Source organism: Nestor notabilis, unplaced genomic scaffold (assembly GCF_000696875.1).
Source record: "Nestor notabilis isolate BGI_N333 unplaced genomic scaffold, ASM69687v1 scaffold27694, whole genome shotgun sequence".
NCBI lineage: Eukaryota > Metazoa > Chordata > Aves > Psittaciformes > Psittacidae > Nestor > Nestor notabilis.
In genome coordinates, this window is record NW_009925564.1 from 1 (window position 1) to 18,403 (window position 18,403).

The 18,403-nt window shown below is 49.4% G+C and overlaps 1 protein-coding gene across 1 annotated transcript; it reads left to right on the forward strand.

The window, feature by feature from the left end:
- The first annotated feature begins 10,021 nt into the window (after positions 1-10,021).
- On the forward strand, positions 10,022-18,197 carry LOC104399937 (ankyrin repeat and SOCS box protein 10-like). Its single transcript, XM_010013125.1, has 5 exons — positions 10,022-10,331; positions 14,394-14,661; positions 15,205-15,709; positions 17,043-17,156; positions 18,012-18,197. The coding sequence occupies exons 1-5, from the start codon at positions 10,022-10,024 to the stop codon at positions 18,195-18,197; spliced, it is 1,383 nt and encodes a 460-aa protein (XP_010011427.1).
- Positions 18,198-18,403: the final 206 nt, after the last annotated feature.

The following is an 18,403-nucleotide window of genomic DNA, read 5'->3' on the forward strand; positions in this document are numbered from 1 at the left end:
CCCCAAAAAAACCAAAACAAAACAAAAAAACCAAACAAAAAACCAAAACCAAACCAGGAGTATGGAGTAGCAGGAAAGGATCAGAAAGGGAATGTGTTTCACTCTGGAAAAGGAGGACAGCATTGTTAGGTGTGGGCCAGTTAGTTTAGAATTATTTCCAGGTAAAATAAAGGAAACCGTTCTCTAAGACTTGCTTGATAATAAATTAAGGGGTTGGAGCATAAGAAATGGAAGTGGTTTATGTAGAATTTATCTTATTTTGCCAAATCACAGACTTGACTGATAACATCACAGACTTGTCATAATTTTTAGGAAGATTTACTTTAGTTTTAATTGGCTCCATATGCCAACTATGGAGCACCCAATAGCAGGTTGATTTCTCTGAGCTATCCAGTTCTCAGCAAGTTGTTAATGGAGATCCTAAGTGGAGACTTTCTGTCTTGCGAAGTCCTGTATGAGTTGGTATTCAGACTTAATGCAACTTAAAAAGCAAAACCTCCTGTTGGCTGTTTGCAAATAAATGTATAAAAACACAGATTGTGTCTTTAATCTTTGCATCATAAACTGTAAGGCAGTTTGAACTGTGACCATCTGGATTGTTTGGTATTACCAGATGAACAGTTGCTGTTTGGAATCAACAAAATACAACAAAGAACAGAGATTACAGGGAATACTTGTGAAAAGCTAGGGTCAGTCTGGGAAGCAGGATGGGTTCTTCTGCAGTTCTCCAAACTCCTTATTTCAGTTTTCAGGTTCCTGATTGCTAAAGGCTTATGTTGTCTTTGAGTTCCCTGCTGTTCTTCCTCAAGTGCTTCCTTCCTGTGCTGGGCCTCTTTGTGCTAGCCTAGGTTACCAGCATGCTGTTTATCAGTTTGTACCAGTCAGAGCTGAGACTAAATCACTCTGTGTCAGTGGGGTGCAGTTAGCAATGGGTAGGGGGGTTTCCTTCTGTTTATAAAGTGTTTTCAAAGGTGTTTTGGTTTTTCTGACGGGTTCTGAAGGTTTTTCTTTTTTGCTTGCTTGGGTTTTTTACTTCCTGGTGAAAAATTTATCCCTTTCAGGTAGGGGAAGAAGAAACAGTGCAAAAGGAGCTGGAGTGACAGAAGAAAAAAAGGGTATTTTCTTTCTAGGACTTGTGGACATAATCTCTTCTTGGTTCCAGTGGCTTTGAAGAAAGAACTTTGTCCTGCAGGGATACAAACTGGGCTAGGATTGAGCATCTTGTTTTTGCCTTGGGTCATCATGTTAATGACTGGTCCTGTCTGTTCTTCCTCAAGCTGGCTGGGAGCTTCCAGGTGCTTCCTACATGAGTGAGCCAAGGTCCTGAAGGGAGGACTAGCAGGTTCTGTCTGTCCATACAGAGCCTGTGCAGCCCACAGGGCCGAGCGAGTGCTGTGTCCAGACTGACGGTGGAGGGCATGATCTTCCTGACTGCCCCATGAGTGCAGCACCTTCTCAGGGTGTGCAGGGCTACCCCTGGCTTCCTGAATGGACGTGCTGCCTTGACATCTCTGGTGGAGTGAAGGAAAGATGTGCACTATGTTATGGGTGGAGATGTGGTGGATGTCCTTTGCCAGCTTCAGGTTGGGAGTGGATGCCTAGTTCTAAGGTCTTCCAGTGGAGGCAAAAGTTGGGGTTGGAGTGTCAGGAGGAACCAGAGTTGTGGTTGGTGACAGTATGCGGGGTAGTGATGGACTTCACAAGGCTTGTGAGGTGATGCTGAGTTTCTTGATCTATGGAACTGTGACAGATGCTTGTTTCTCTCTGATTGGGGTCAGTCTGACTCAGTAGCATGGGATAGACAAGAGGTACATGCTACTCCTAGAGAGAGTAGAGGAGACATCAGAACCAGGACTGAGCATATCACCTTCAGTCTCAGCCCTGCTGCTGTGGTGTGGTGCTGGCTAGGGGAGGGAGGAAAGAGTTTGTACTGGTGCTTCATTCCTTCTGATTGTAGGACAGCACTGAAGAGTGCTCTTTTCTTCGTAGTGCCCTGCCTGCAAGTCAGAACTGGTCCTGAGCAGTGGTGGGAGCAGCATTGTGCTCAACAGGGCTGTATTTCTATTTCCTTTAGCCCTTGTGGCTGGTTGTGCTGTAGGGAGAGGCTGTGCAGGTGACACAGTGGCCGTGGCAGGGCTGACTGTGAGCCAGGTTCATGGGGGATACTCATCTGGATGTGGTGTCAGGCCTGGGAAAGTCCAGGAACGGGATTGTGAGCAGGCTGCCGTTTGCATCCAGAAGGTGAGCAGTCCATCTCCTTGCCCAGTCTATTCTACTGCTCCCTAGGCCACACCGCCTGAGTTTTCTTCCCCTTTCCAGCAGCAGTCACATTTTCCTAGCTGTAGAATGTGCAGTTACGCTTTTTGTGGGACGGAGTGCTCGGAACTGCAGTTCTGCTTCTGCCCTGCAGGTGGTTCTCTCTGACTACCTGATGCCCAGTATATTTCTGCTGCACAGGCAGGATCCTGGTGGTGTCCAGCCCGAAACAGGGTGCCTGTGGACCATGCAACTTCCCTACGTGATACCCTGGCTCTCTTAGCAGGTAATTGGCCGTCTGTGTGGATAAGGTCCCGATTTATGATGAGATGAGCGGCTGTCTCCTGGAAGTGTCTGGTATTGTATCTGGCACTGGACGAGTCCAAAAGGAGTAAAGCTTTAGAGGTGCAGGTGCTCGATTCTCCAATACTGTAATTCGTGCATCCTGCTTCATGTCCACCCCCCTCGTTTTTATTTTACTCCTCTAAATGCTGGAAGAATAGGGTTTATGACTGGCCTAGTATTTATCTTACTAAGTATTCCTCTTACAACATCCTCGCATTTCCTCACAGATCTGGAAGGGCAGCCTGCTGCGCAGATACACCTAGCTTGAGAGGCAGAAGGAGATGGTTGCTCTTGGAATGGTGAGTTCTGCCCTGAACCTGGCCAGATTGTCTTTTTTTGCATTTCCCATATGAGGGTGCATTCATCTTTCACTGTGCAGGGGTTGTGCTGCTTGTTTCCCCACAGTACATAGCCATAGAGCTGCCCTGATACAGGATGTCATGCAGTTTTCCTTTTCTGAGAGATCACTCACCATGCTTAGCACAGATTAGATGTTTTGAGGACTGCTCCACAGCTCAGCTTCTTCCAGACCGAACTTGTGGCCCTGTTCGTGCCATGATGCCTTCATGGATCAGGTGAGTTCTGAATGAAGTTGCTCTGGGAGGAGGGAGTAGACTGCCAACCAGCAGGGATTCACAAGAAACTGGTCACTGCAAAATGACCCAGAAACACTCAGGTTATGGTAAAAAGCAGACCTTAACTCAGAGCCCAGGCACTCTTTGTGTGTTTTGGGGCTGTGTGAGTTTGTCTTTTTCCAGGTCTGCCTGTATCCTTGCAAGTCTCCCACTGAGTTCTTAATGCTGCAACACTGCAGCACTGTCATGTTGCGTGTCCCTGACCCCATGTCTACATTAATCTGACACGTTCTTACCAAGCTATATGTGTCCATGGGCTAAAAGTAATGCCTATTTTTTTTTTTTTTTTGCCTTGGTCTGTTTTTCAAACCCCTCCAAAGAATGTTATAGCATGACAAAATGAATCAAAGTGCTCATAAAAATGTCAGTAATGCCTGTGTTCTCTGTTTTCATTTTTGGGTGTGAGCAACGAGTTGAGTTATATACTCTTTTCTCTCATAGGGTGGGGGACCAAGAAGCAGAGCATCTCTGTGGTCTGTGATGAGTAGGGCAGGTTTGAGGGGCGGGAGCTTTTTGGACAATGGAGGCTGGTACCAGTGTACAGACCTGCGTGCATTTCTCTTCCCATGTTGTTGCATCCCTTGGCAGCAGTGCTGCCAGGTGGCTGCTCTGGTGCATCATTAGACACTGTTCCAAATAGCATAGGCAGGAATGGTTCAGCACTCTGAGGAAAATGAGCTGGTGATGGATAGCCCTGGTGATGCCAAAGCTGTTAAAATATGAACCTCTGAAGTGCAGCCAGGGTTCCAGCAAGGGACTCTCATCCTCTCTGAGTTCAGCTGCTGGTGTGTAGGGACAGGGCTGGTCTATGTCCCTTCCCTTTTCTGGTTTGGTCTGAGGCAGGCTGTTGTCACTGAGTAATGGTAACTCTGAGTCTGTAACTCATGGTGGCCCAGAATCCCTGCCTGGAGAATGAGAGGTGAGTGATGATCAAAGGTCAGACAGATGCTTCCCCGTGAGCACACACATTGCTGGTTGAGGCTCTGTTATCCCTGATGCTGCCAGTGCTGTAATGGGACTGAGGGTCTGTGGCATCCTTGGATCTGTGTCTCCATCTATGTTCTCCCCAGCAAGGATTGTTGCAAATACTTTGTTTCATTGGTTTTTGTTTGTGGGGTTGGTTGGGTTGTTTTTTTTTTCCTCCTTCTCCCTCTCTTTATATTCTTTTCACTCTGGAGTCTCAGATGTAGCCAACAGCAATGCTTCTTCATCTTCCCTGCTTGGGATTGTGCAGTGCGGGTGGGGGATGTATTCAGAAGTTAATTATGTGAAAAAGTAAGTCTTATTTGATATCCATAATTTCCAGGGCCATGTAACAATGGGGGTCAGAAGGCATCCTTCTTCTAATGTCCTCTCCTTTTATAGCCCTATATTACCTGCTGCCAAACATGGTGGGGATGGAAAGACCTGCTGTCTGGTAAGGTGCTTCCTGATACGGAGCTGCAGTCAGCGACTCTTAGAGCCCGATGCCTGTCTTGCTGTGCCCCCAGTGCTGAGAAGCTTGGAACAGGGCAGAGTGCTTCTCTGGGGCCTGAGGTCAAGAAGCGTGTTCTCACATAAGCAATGTGTATTGGGCTGGGCTCAGGACAGTTACCTAGTGGTACCCCACATGGTCTCCAAGCAGGAGGAGGTTGTTTCCATGTGGCCCCATGCAGGGTATGGGACTGGAGAATAGGATGACATGGGCAGAGTGGCCCCATGAGGGATGGCTGCTGCAGGCCACACGCGGTTTTCCCATTAGCGAGTGTTTAGTTCAGCGTTTTAAATAATTGTGTCCTCGGAATGATATTTAAAATCCATTTGGGAGGCAATGAGGCGGGAAAGTGCCTATGCCATTGTGATGACGCTGCGCAGGCCGCGCCGCACATGCATATTACAAACTCGTTACAGGCTCGTTTACACGCACACTGCTCACTCCCCACACAACCTCTTTCTGATGCTCCTAATGTTTCTTCCCCACCATGGCTGCTTCTGCTTGGCACTATAGAGAAATTTACTCGATAAGTCAGGCCTGGTGTCATCTGCAGCAAGAGGAGCAAGGGGCATGGTCACGGCAGTTGGGTGCTGGCCTCTGGCATGGGGATGTGTGGGGCATGCTTGGTGATGGGACTGTCTCTCAGGTGTCCTGTCTTTCACCTGTGCTCCATGTCCAGTGCAGAGCTATGCTTACTTTCTGACAAGCCCTTGAGCTTGTGTTATTGCAGGCTCCAGACCCTGCAGCCCTAAGCCTTTCAGCTCCTGTGCTCTGGGTAGAGCTGGGAGAAGAGTTGCAGCCTCTGCCAGGTTGACTATGAAGCTGAGTACGAGCACGTGCTCTTGAATGTCCATGGGAAGCTATGTGAGCTGGAGGGACTAGGCAGAGGGAGCAGGTGGAGCAGCAGCTTCAGCAGCAGTTTCTTGAGTTCTGATTAGTGGCTGAATGGGAGGATGGCCTTGCTGCTGTCCCTCTATCCCCAATTCCTCTCTGACTGCTGCATGGGCAGCCTCCTCTGTTCTCCCAACCTCTGCAAAATAGAAATCCTATGTGGCAGTACAAAGCTCCTGGTACCACTTTATCCTGTTTCTTGGTGGCATGTGTTCAGTCTTCTCCCTTTGTCCTCTCACTCCTGATTGTGTTCAGGCTCTTTTAGCCAGGGTTTTAGCTGTGGTTTTGCATGGTGCCACCTTGTGACCAGACATGTGGGGTGAGGATCAAGCCTGCAGGTATACTTAAAATGGGTTCTGACATTTATGTCCCTTGCACAGTGACCCTGCTGGCTGCTTTCCTGAATAGGAAAAGATGCTCTATCATTTTCTCAGAAAAGACTGCTGAGCAGGTATGAGGGCAGAAGCAAAGCTGGAGTAGGGGCAAAGGTTGTCAAATCAGAGGAGGGAGGGAAGGGTATAAAACATGCGGCCTACCTGTGGTTGAGGCAGCAAACATTTTCAGGAGGTGGAATTTCTCCCCATCCCACCCCAGGGCTAGTGTGTCTGAATTTCCAATGTATTTGGGAAACATACGTGGCGGGATGGTCTCAGGATGAAGGGATTGGGTCCTGCAGCCTTATGCTGAAGGGGTGCTAACTGATATAATCAGAGGCAAGGAAGTGCTGAGCTTGGATGTGCTGTCTTCATCCATGTTTCTGCCAGCAATGAATGGAGGATTCACAATGTACTCTCTAAGTAAGGGATCTGCATGCCATGGCTGGGAGGGAACTGGGGCTGCTGTAAATGCAACACAGATCAAGAAACTAGAAGCTGATACTTAATGGCTGGAACTTTGTAACGTTGATATGCATGAGTTTATGGATGGTACTGTGTGGTATATTGCCTTGATTGTGCCCTCTCTGTGCGTGCGTCTGTGTAAGGCTCCGGCTGAAACCTTAACCTTACTTTCAAAGAATCTGTCTGTGGTGGGTTTATTCTTCAGGATGCTACATTTCATCTTCTGTGCATAGGGCTTTGGGTATCTTCTCTCCTCTTGCCACTTCTCATGGCCATAGCTGTGGTGCAAGAGGCATGAGCCCATCTTGGATTTCCAGGTGCTTGCTTATTATCACACCTTGGTGTGGATAGTGGGCAATGCCAAATGTAGGCATTTGGACTTGCACGTGCATGGATGCTTGGCTTTCCTTGCTGAGACCCTGAGTGTTGTCTGGAGGTGGGAAGAACCTGGCTGCTCTGTCTGCCAAGCTTTATTTTTCATGTGCATTGTGGCTCAGCTCATCCAAGCCAGGCTGTGTTATATGCCTCTCAGCTGCCTATACAGCTGCCCTTCCAAGGGAAATGGTTCAGAGATGCTGCAGGGAACAGAGTGGGCTCTGTTATGGGGAAGGCTGCAGTTCTTCCCTGATGGTGGCAGTGGGCTGAAACACAAGCGGGAAGGGTGTAACATGACAATGAACTGGATGTGATGAGACGTTCTCCTAACAGATGTGGTGTGGTGATAGGGAAGCCTCAGGTAAAAGGCCCAGTGTCTTTGGGAGGTAGGGGAAAATGGAGTTGAGAGAGTGAGTCTGGTGAAGTTCAGCTGCCCCATCTTTGCAGACAGAGTCCATGGCCTGAAGGTGATCAAGACATAGAAAAGAAGAGGTGGGAAAAGAGATCTGTCTACAGATGAGCCCTGTGGACCTTCCTACTTGCCAACTGCTTTGCTTGGAGATGTTGAAGAGAAATGGAAAGGCTTCTGAGATTCATGAGTCCAAGAGCAGAGCTCTCAGGTTCAGGAGGGTGTTCATGGATGTTTCTTTCTGGAGAAAGTTCAACTTAACCACTGCTCTGTGCAACCTGTGTCCATGTGCAGGAGTGAGTTAGGCTGGGAACGACTAACATGTGGTGTGGCCTCTAGGGACAGTGTTCCTGGTCCAGTGTTAGTGGTGTATTAGAGGTGAACCAGGAATGTGCCAGATGCTATGTTGAGGTTGTCTTCTCTCCAGGCTGATGATGAGCTACTGGGAGAGGAGCCACAGATACTGAATGTGGCAGTGGACCAGGAAGATAAGAAGCCACACAAGGCAAAGGCAACAGCAGTAAGGTTAGGAAGAGAGCCCCATGTTTCAGACAGCATGGGTAGGAATGCATATCCAGTGAACTAGTAATTGAACAAGGCTGTGGGTGGAGTTGTGGCTGGCTCACCTGGAATTGGCTGTTTGGGCTAGGTTTCTGCTGGTGTTCCCCAGTCCAGACCCTTGTACTCCTGCTCTGGTTAAGGCCTCTGTCACCTGCTTCTGACACTACAGTTAGTGAAGTTGCTGCAGCTGTCAGTAATCTGGGTTGGGAATGAAGAACATTAGTTCTGTAAAAGGCCTCCAAGGAGGAAGGAGGTGAGACCTAAAGAGAGAGATAGGTGGGGTGTCAGTTTCTATATTCAAACTTTCCTTCCAGCTGGGTTAGAATTTTTAATAACACAATTTGCAATCCCTCCATGTGTTACCCTTATCAGGGCCTCTTCCCTGAGAAGCTTGCTTGCTTGTGTCAGAAGTGTGCTTGGAAAGCTCTTCTGAATGAATTCCAGCCATAGCAAGTTGCTCCTGAGCAGGAAAGAAGGCTAAGAGTGGCTACCACTCTAACCCATGTGCTTCTGTGCAAAAGCAGACCTAAGAAATATCTGAAGGACAACCTCCTTTACTCAAATGAGGGTCTCTAATCCAGCCCCCATGTCTCATGGACTACTTGTGAATGAGGGCTTCAGTTCAGCAATGTTGTCTTGAGGATTGCACATGTTCTACTTATTCTTTCCTTGGAGCCCGGTTTGAAGTTCCATGAGGTGTCTGTCTGCTACCTTTGCTTACAGAAGGGACTCTTTGTGCTTGCTGGAGTAAAGGCTTTCCCAAAACAGCAGCTGCTGGCTACCACTTGCATTAACCTTTTGCAGACTAGCAGGATCTAGTTGCTTGTTCCCCCTTATGATCAGAGTGCAAGTTCTTTTGGATCCCTCCTTCCTTTCATCTACTGTATTATAGAAATATGTACTTTTCCTTTGGCTTCAATCTAGCACAGCAGCTTCTGTATACCCAGCAGGTTTAACAGTAAAGCAAACCCAGGATATATTAATGCTTAAGGTAGAAAATGAGGAGCTAATAGTTCAAGACTTGAAAACAAAGTGCACAGCATGGGCTCCAGTAGCTTACTATGTGTCATCAGGACCTTTTGAAAATGGTAGCATTTAATACATCCAGGTTAGTGTATACGACTACCTAATACCTGCATTAAAACATGGTTTTCTGGGTAGTCTCTGACCTGTCAGGGATGGCCATCTACTACATCTTTAGGCTTGGAGTTTACACAGATGACTTTGCTCGTAGCAAGGTATGTGAGCTCCTACAGCTGCTGAGCAAGATGGGTACAATCTACAGGGAGAGGAGCCTGGTGGATTCTGTAGGTAATTCGTCCTGTCTCCTCTCCTTTCTCCTGTTTGACTGTTCCTCTCCATTTGGTTTCAGCCTGATTGTCCAATTTCTTTTGTGCCTTGGATAAATGGCCAATTTTTTCTGCCCCAAACCTGTTTCTATATTCTCGGCTGTGACTCCCCTTTGCAGCCTTTTTATACCCCCTGCATACTTGCTCTCTCTGCAGGACTGGTAACCGAAGAAAGCCCTGGGTAAAAGGTGGCTCTAGGCAGTGTAAGAGATGGCAGAAGTGAAGGAGGTAGAAGTGAGAGATGAGAAAGGGGAAAGAAAAAATAAATAACGAATAGTTCTGATGAGCTCTTCACATGTTATCTTAGGACAGAAGAGCTGTTTGTGAGTTTTGGGCACTGTCTGTGCAAAAGGGGGACAAACCAGTGAGGGGGGAGAGGCTTTGAGAGGACTGTACTTGCCAAAGAAAAAGGCCACTGGGCATGTGTGTACAGAATTACCTGTGGTGGGGTTGCGTGGTGTGGTGAGCATGGTGAAGCTCAGCACGTGTGAGTGAGGCTGAAGAGGTCTCCAAAGGTGTGCTTGGACTGTAACCTCACTCTCTTTCTTTCCAAGAGGGAGAATAGTGCAGAGCAGAGACTTTGCAGAGCAAACAAGCAAGCACATAGAGAGCTTTTCAAGGCTGCCTGCTACCCTTCTTCTGTACCTAATGTGTGCTGGTGATTGCATCCAGCAGCTGAAAATAATCTCTTGGAATGAGGTGATAAAAGGGAGTTGCCAAGCAGGACTATTTATAATGGGTGAGTCAGGACATGCCTGAATCCAGGCAGACACTGGGGAGCTGGAACCCAGGAGTAACCTGCAAAGGACATAGCCTTGGATAAGAGGCTGTTGCCTGCAGTAGCTCGTTCAGTTCATAGTTCAGGCTTGTCCTGTTTGTCCCCTGTGATGGACTGCACCTTTCCCTTCAGCTCTACCACACACTTGCTGCAACTGGATGGGGGGCATCTAGATGAGTGGAAGTACTCTCGGCATGTAAGGCCCCAGTACTACCACAGCAAGCACAGTGTGAGCCCAGCTAGCCAGGGATGCCAGAGCAGCCGTTTGGAGCCACTGGAGTGTCGGGATCTGCTGGTTCAGAATGCGCTCTTCACTGGGGACCTGGAGATGGTGCAGAAGTACTTCACCAAGGATGCAGCCATCAATCTCATCATTGAGACCAAGGGTGATGAGCTACGCTGGACTAGCAAGAAATTTGGTGGGTGTGCAGGGCTGGGACATGGGAGGATGGGAAGTGCCCAGGATGGGGACCAGAGAAAGAGCACTGATGCCTGAGAAAAGTGTTGAGAGGAATCACCAGTGGTGGAAACAAGAAGGTAGAAGAGGGACTGGGGAAGAACGGCTTTTGCTTGAGGAAGGAGGATTCCAGAGCTATTGAACAAATGGTAGCAGGCTTGTTGAAGGTGGCCACATTGCTGGTGAGAATAAGGGCCCTTGGAAGTGGTACTGGAAAGGAACAACATCAGTGCTGCCCTGTTAGAGATTACTGGGATAGGTGTGAAATATGTGTGAGGCAGAGGCAGTGCTTGAGTGTGAAGGTGTCAGGTGGCATAAGGATGCTTTTCTTGCCTTATGTCTTAAGTTGGGTCTGTTACTCCAGCTCATTAGAAACTGGAGGCTGTGGCATATTTTGGGAACAGCAGAAAAACGGTAGTAGAGGGATTAGTAGTCTGGAAGTGCAGTTGTCCTTGCTGCTGTCTGTTAGTAGTATGGTGCAGGCAGACTTCCAGAATTTAAGACAGGGAGTGTCAGGTGTAGAGGGGCCATAAATACACCATTCTTTTCCATAGAAGGTCGCTGGCAAAAACCCCCCTGTGCCAGAATGGAAGAGTTGTTGATGAAGGCCACTTTCCCAGAGGCATGGGTTCTTTTTAAGTGTCATGGCACAAAGCTATGGAGCACACTGATAATGCTTGACCATGACCAAGTGTTTTGTGGGGATCCATGCTACTAAGAGACAGATAGGGTGAGCTTGCAGACGCAAGTGCTGCTACTTGTGAGTGGTGAAGATTATTTACTGAGTTCCAAGATTTGTACAACCCAGGTTTTGAATTGTTACAGTCTACTCAGAAATAAAAATACAAAAGGTATTACCCTTTGTGTAACTGAAACCACTTGTCAATAAAATATTAACTGCTCATTTTAACTCCTGTCTTATGCTGGGCTTGCAGACACTTGAACAGACAGTTAGTCTGCTTGTAAAGATTTGTGCCCCAGAGATAACAGAACAGCTGTTATCTTTGGGGCACAGACCAAAAATGCACTGCCAAATTTATCAGATAAGGGTCTAGAACAAAACCCAAAGCAAACCTTCATGCTTTGGTTCTGTACCTCACTGGCCTGTAGGGACAGTTTCTTAAAACTTAGCCAGTGACCTTAAAGTAGACACTAGTGACCTGGTGTTTCCCAAGTCATCCCTGCTGATATTTTAAGAAGCCCAGAGGAAGTGTACACTGTATGGTATTACTGACACTAACTCACACAGCCTTTTGCCTCCCTGGTGATGCGTATGTGATTGGGAACCTTAGCCTCTCGTGGGACACCTGCTTATATCTTTGGGGAAGTTAAGAGTATACCATCAAGTGAGAAAGTCTGCCTGGTGCTTCCCTCCTTACCCTTTCATGTGCTACATTTTAGCTAGACAAAGTGGTGAAGTCAGCACAGATAGAACATGCTGGAGACTGTCAGTACAGAACTCGGTCATTTATTTTCATTACTGAGAAGGGTAAAGTTCCCTATCTTACACTGTTCTCTGGTCCCCCAGGTAATTATTGCTTGGCGGTGTACTGGAGTCACTTGGTTTTAGCTGCATGATCTGAATAGTTCCATGCCACAGAATTGAACTAAACATTACTAGCCTTCCATGCAGTTTGATGTGTTCTTTAGAACATATGGTCTGAACAAACGCGTACATAATGCTGACCAACTGTGATTGAAGTGTGCTGCTCTGTAAACAAAGTAGGGGCAGGATGGGTTTATACAACTCAGTGGGGACAGGAGAAAATGCCATCTCAGGTGAAGGAACAGCAGTGAAGAACCCTGAGTGAGGCGACTGTCAAAGGGTGGGAAAAGGAGTACTAGAACAATGCAGGAGCTCTCTGTAAAGCTGATTTTCAAGGAAAAGGAGGAAGGGGTCTAAAGGATAAGTACCTTCTATGTTTTTACTTCTCTTGTAATGCGCTGTTTCCCATCCTTGTACAGATTTCCACCTGTCATTTGTCTTTAAGCTTTGATTAAAATGATCTTTCCTGTAGCTTGTTTAAAAACCTGTCTAGTGACAAGGGCTCGGGTGGAACTAGCAAATTGGTGCGTGTTCAGTGCTGGAGATGTGCAAGGAGCCAAGGGCTGGACTGGTTTATGGCAGCAGCTGGGTGACAGCGGGCTAGCTGGACATGAGACTACTTCCCTCTATTCTTAGTGATGTCGCGTCTCTGTTTCTACCCGTCAGGCTACTCTGCTGCCCTGCCCTGCCTAAGGGCTTTTCCTTCACAACCAGTAACTGCAGGGATACTGCTGCCAGAGTGGAGTGTCCTTCTCAGCCATTTGGCCCAAATGTTTGGTCACAAGGTTTCCCAGAATAGAAAAGCTGAGACCTGAGCTATACCCAACCTGGGCCAAACAGTGCTGTGGCATGTCCGCCCTCCTTGCAAAGTGCCCCAGGACAGGCAGGCAGCCTGTTAGCTGGGGCACGGAGCACTGGTGGGGCTGCACCCACAGTCTCAGAGCCTGACCAGGGAGGCAGCAGAACCAGGTCCTGCCCTGGTGTCTGGGGGGGCTCTGGGTACTGCATGATGGGCAGCACCAGAGACAGAGGAGACAAGAGTCAGGAGCCCATTTGCACACAGAAGGTGGATGGCCCTGCCCAGACATACTGGCAGGCCCTGCTGACTGGGGATCAGAGGGTTGTGGCCGAGATCCTCAGCAACTCTCAGAACAACCTGAGTCCCAATGCTGTGTTTGACACCAGTGACCTGGAAGAGTGGAAGAACTACCGTTTCAACATCCGTTGGCTGAGTATGCAGGGGGCAGTGGGCAGGCAGCGTGCTGCACCTCAACAGGGGCTCAGAGACTTTTGCTTATGCTGCAGACCATTACTGTTGCTGGGATTGTGTGTTATGGGTGCTGTTAGGGTTATGTAGGAATGAGGGTAGGAGTGAGAGCACTAAGATGTGGTTGGGTTCCCCTGTGCTGCTTGTGGGAGAGTGTTCTTGTGTCCAGGAGTGTGAGGTGCATCTGGGACATCTGGCCCTTCTAGCAGGGGTTGTGCAAGTGCTTGGAAGCTGCTTGGGTTCCCCCACTTGGTAAAGGAGATTCAAGCTCCAGGTGGTGCTCATTCTGTGACTAGCCCTGTAACCTGGCTCTGTGTGCCTGTTCTGTTTGTGTGCAGCCTGTGCTGCTGGTTCTCTCTGTGGGTTGTGCTGGCCAAGGAGTTGTCACAGCCCTGCGTTAGGTCCTCGAGGTAGTTCAGTTTGAACCAGGCTCTGGGAAACACAGTTGATCGCATGCTGCTTCTGCAAGAAAGAGGTGAGAGTGATGTGGTGTTGAACATACACAGTCTGGGATTTGGTTCTCCACCTTAGCCTGGTTGCGCAGCAAGAAACATGATTTCAGGAGCCCTTTTATGTAACAGCTGCAGCCTGTTTGCCAGCACACTGCACCAGCTCAGCAATAGTTCCAGCATCTTCGCTAAGTTTGCATGTTTCAGTCCCTTGCTCTCTCCTGAGCCCTAGATGTCCATCTCTGCTGAAGCTTGCTTGTCTGCACCATGGTCAAGGTTTGTCTGAATCTTGCGTGTGTGGCAGCCTGCTTGTTTTACTGTCTGCTTCCTTGTATTTGTGCTGCTTCACACCTGGTGCTCTTTCCAGCCACCTTGCTGCTTTCAGCCCTGCCTGTGCCCCAGGCCCTTCATCTGCTTTACTCCTGTCAACAGAACCGCTGTCCTGCATGACTGAGTTGCAGGTGAGAAGCACGCTTCCTGGGAACAGCCTCTGCCCCAAGGCTGCTGCTCCTTTGAGCTCCCTGTCAACATGGCTGTCCAGTGAAAGGAGTGATCCCCAGATCTTTGCCTTTGGCAGGCCAGTCCAAAGGCAGGGACCTTGCAGAGAAAGAACTGGCATGAAGAGGCAGTCCCTTGAGCAGAAACTCAAGTCTCTCAAGGGGGGGAGGTACATCAGGTACCCTGGTAGAAAGGGCAGGTCTGGACCCAGTGCTTTTGTGCACGGTGGCTGGATGCAGCTCCCTGACCTTTCTTTCCCTGCAGGACTGTGGTCTCTGAGCTATGAGCAGGAGCTCACCACGCCGCTACACATCACAGCTAGCCGGGGCTACACAGACTGCCTGCGGCTCCTGCTGATCAGGGGTGCTGCTGTCAACTTTGCACCAGGGGGTAAGACTGCCCTGCATGAGGCTTGTGCAGCAGCCAGCACAGACTGTGTGCGCCTGCTGCTCAGCTTTGGTGCTGACCCTGAGGCTGTCTCTGAGAATGGCTACAAGCCCCTGCATCTCTGCAAGACCCCAGACTCCATCGAGTGAGTTCTACTGAAGGGACACGGTGGATCTCCCACTTTGAGTCTTTTCCTTTGTAGAAGGGTTCCCTGCTTATCCCTGCAGGTGGGGTGGTGGTTGCAGCAACGGCTGCTAAATGGGGTGCCTTTACTGCCTGTTCCTGGACCAGCATCACCTTTGAAGTCCAACAGATGGCTGCAAGCTGTAGTACTCAGCTGATGCAGCTGAATTTGGTGCTACTGTCTTGCTACCCACCAGCAATGCAGAGCTAGTGGTTCACATTGTGAAGCTCAGGGCATGCACTGTGCATGCAGGCTAATGTGGGTGTGTGTGAGCAGGCTCTGGGTGAGAAGACACTGTAATACAGACCTGTGGAGAGTTAACTGGAATTAGGATGATGGCATCTCCACTCACCAGTTCACCTTGCTTAAAACCACTGCACCAGGGTATGAGAAGCAGGGATTTTTGGACTTCTGGGAAAAATTAAAGCCCTGGGATGGTACAGACAGGGGTGAGGGGAGGTAGTATAGCTGCAGACTGTCACTGAGTCATCTTGACCCACATAGGTGTGTGCAGCAGCTGCTGCAGCATGGAGCTAGTGTGAAGAGTCGGACAGAGGAGGAAGACGACACAGCACTGCATATAGCAGCACGGCATGGCCTAACAGAGCACGTCCAGCTGCTTCTGCGCCATGGGGCAGAGCTGGAGGCAAGGAATGAGGAGGGGCAGACACCACTGAATGCTGCCTGTGCGCAGCCCCATCAACCCCAGGACATGGACCGCTACTACCAGGTCTGCCAGCTGCTGGTGGAGAGCGGTGCTAGCATCAATGCTGCAGATAGGGACCGTCAGCATCCACTTCACCTGGCCTGCAAGAATGCCAATGCTCAAATAGCAGAGTTACTGCTGGCCCGAGGTGCAAACGTCAACGTCATGAACTACAGTGGCAACACGGCACTGCACAATATCCTGCAAGCAGCTGCCTACAAGCTAGACCACCACCCAGAGCTTGTGGTGCAAGCCCTGCTCAACTACGGTGCCATCCGCATCTGGCCTGGCGCTCTCCTCAAGGTGAGGGACTCACAGCCATTCCAGGAGCATGGTGGGAAAGGGAGAATGTGAACATCAGAGCTCCAGTGAGAGCAAGGATATTTCTGTCACAGAAGGCTTGTTCTGTGCCAGCCTGCTGGCTTGTCTCTTCCCAGGGGCTGTGGGAGGGGGAATTGACATTAATGATAAGGGGTTCCTTGAAGTTTTCTCCTGGGGCATGTTCTCCTGTAGGATTCTCCTACTGCGGTCTGCTAAGCTGTGTGGACAGTGCCTACTAGTTTCCATAATCACTTGCCCAGGAAAGTGTTGGGTCTTTTCCTCTTGCGGATGTTTCGTCTTTGGGGCATACCCTCCAGCTCATCTTGCCTCTGCAAAACACCAGTAAATAGAGGGTTAATTTCCTGTCTTAATTCCTGAGCAGTGCAATAATTACCCAGCCCGGAGATCAGCAGATTGCTCTCCCCTTTGGGAAAATACAGGAAAATCAACAATTAACACTAATTAATCTCCTATTAACGCCAGATAATGAGGATCACTCGTACAGCCAGAATAGACTCTGACAGCTACTGCTGGCCTGGGCCATAGGGAGTGGGAGCCAGGAGCCGGGGGAGATCTGCCTCTGTGCAGCTATGCATGGGTGGGGTGTGCTCCGAAGGCCACATGGGTGGTGTAAGATACAAAGCACCAGCATGTTGCTTGCATTTACACAGACATGGTACACACTAGACATGTGTTACACAGGGCGTATGATGTCTTCCTGGGGCTCTGTGTCACAGCTAATGTGCACAGTACTTCCTAGGACACCCACTGCACACAGCACAGATACCGGATGTCTCTGTAGCTCCATGCTAAACAGGCATAAGACATCCCTGAAACCTTTGAATAGCCCTCAACAGAGGTGTGGTATGCCTTCGTCTTGCCGCCCACAAAAACAGTGTCAGTCCTTGCCCCAGAATGGCTTATGCTCTAACTAGAAAAATGTGAAGAAAGGAACCTGGCATAAAGCAGAGTGCTGGTTGCTTACAAGCAACTTGCAGCAGTGAGGTAGATGAAGTTCTGCATCCCTGCCGTGTATGTTAGTCCCTGCATCTGAGAAGAGGCTGTGGGGACCCAGTTGTGCTGAATGCAGCCATGCTGTGCGTGTTGGGTGTTGGCTCAGTCACCCTTTTCTTAGGAATGGTGCTCTGGCATTTCCCACCAGTGTTGTGGGTTTGATCTTCTGGGGCAGCACAAGGCAAGGACATTAGTTCTCTAGATTTACCCAGGCTATTTTTGAGCAGCTTTTAGGTGGTGAAGGTGGGACATACAGGACCTTGCCCAAAGGTGGTGTTCATCTGCTCTCTCCCTGGCACAGGTGCTGCGGTACTGCCATACCTGCCCACGTGTCATTGAGGCCCTGATGAACAGCTATGACCATGTGCGTGTCTCCGAGGACTGGGTGGAGGCAGTTCCAGTGGAGGTTGTACAGGTGAGGGAATGCATCCTTCCAGCTGGAGCTACTGTGACAGGGTGCCAGAGGAGGCTTGGGACTGAGGGGTTTGAGCCAGGGCTGGGGCTGGGTAGAGATTTGCAGGGTACAGGATTGGTGCTGTTGGGGGATAGGGAGGATGCACCACAGAGTCATAGAATCAACTAGGTTGTAGAAAACCTTCAACATCATCAAGTCCAACCGTTACCCCAGCACTGCCAAGTCCACCACTAACCCGTGTCACTGAGGGCCTCATCTACGCAGTTTTTGAACGCTTCCAGGGATGGTGATTCCACCACTTCCCTGGGCAGCCTGTTCCAATGCCTGACTAACCTTTCAGTGAAGAAATGTTTCCTAATATCCAGTCTAACCTTCCCCTGGTGCAGCTTGAGGGTGTTACCTCTTGTCCTATCACTAGTTACTTTGGAGAAGAAACTCCTTGCTCCACAGAAGAAACTCCACAGCCACCTCCTTCCTCCATCCTCCTTTCAGATAGTTGTAGACAGCAATAAGGTCCCCCCTGAGCCTTCTCTTCTCCAGACTAAACACCCCCAGTTCCCTCAGCCATTCCTGATAAGCCTTGTGCTCTAGACCCTTCACCAGCTTCCTTATCCTTCTCTGAATGTGCTCCAGCGCCTCAGTATCTCTCTTGTAAGGAGAGGCCCAGAACTGAACACAGTGTTTGAAGTGCGGCCTCACCAGTGCTGAGAACAGGGGGGTTATTACTTCCCTAGTCCTGCTGGCCACATTATTTCACCATAGTGACTAAGGTAAAGGGATTTCTGGTTCAACCTCTGCTGCCGGGGTGATATTTTTAGCTTTATCTGCCTGTGGTTCTCTCTTCTCTCTCTGTAGAAATACCCACGTTTCTACCAGTCACTCTTCTCCCTGGAGCGAAGACCTCGCTCCTTGCAGCATCTGGCTCGCTGCACACTCAGGACCTTCCTGGAGGGCCGGTTGCTTCTGGTCCTGTCCCAGCTGCACCTGCCAAGTGCCTTGCACCGTTTCCTGCTGCTCAGCTTCGAGGATGTTCTCTACTGAGGGCTGCAGTTCCAGTCCTACTGTGCCTTTCCGTGCAGATGTTCCATCCCTGTGGTGCAGTCTGTGCCTTCCCTGCTAACCCCTTCCCCGCTAACCCCTTCCCCTCGCACACCTTCTGCCAGGCCATGTCAGCCCTCCAGGCCAGACTTGTTGCTGTGTCCTTGTCCAGGCAGTCTTGTGTTCTGCCTCATGCCCCTATTTTGGAG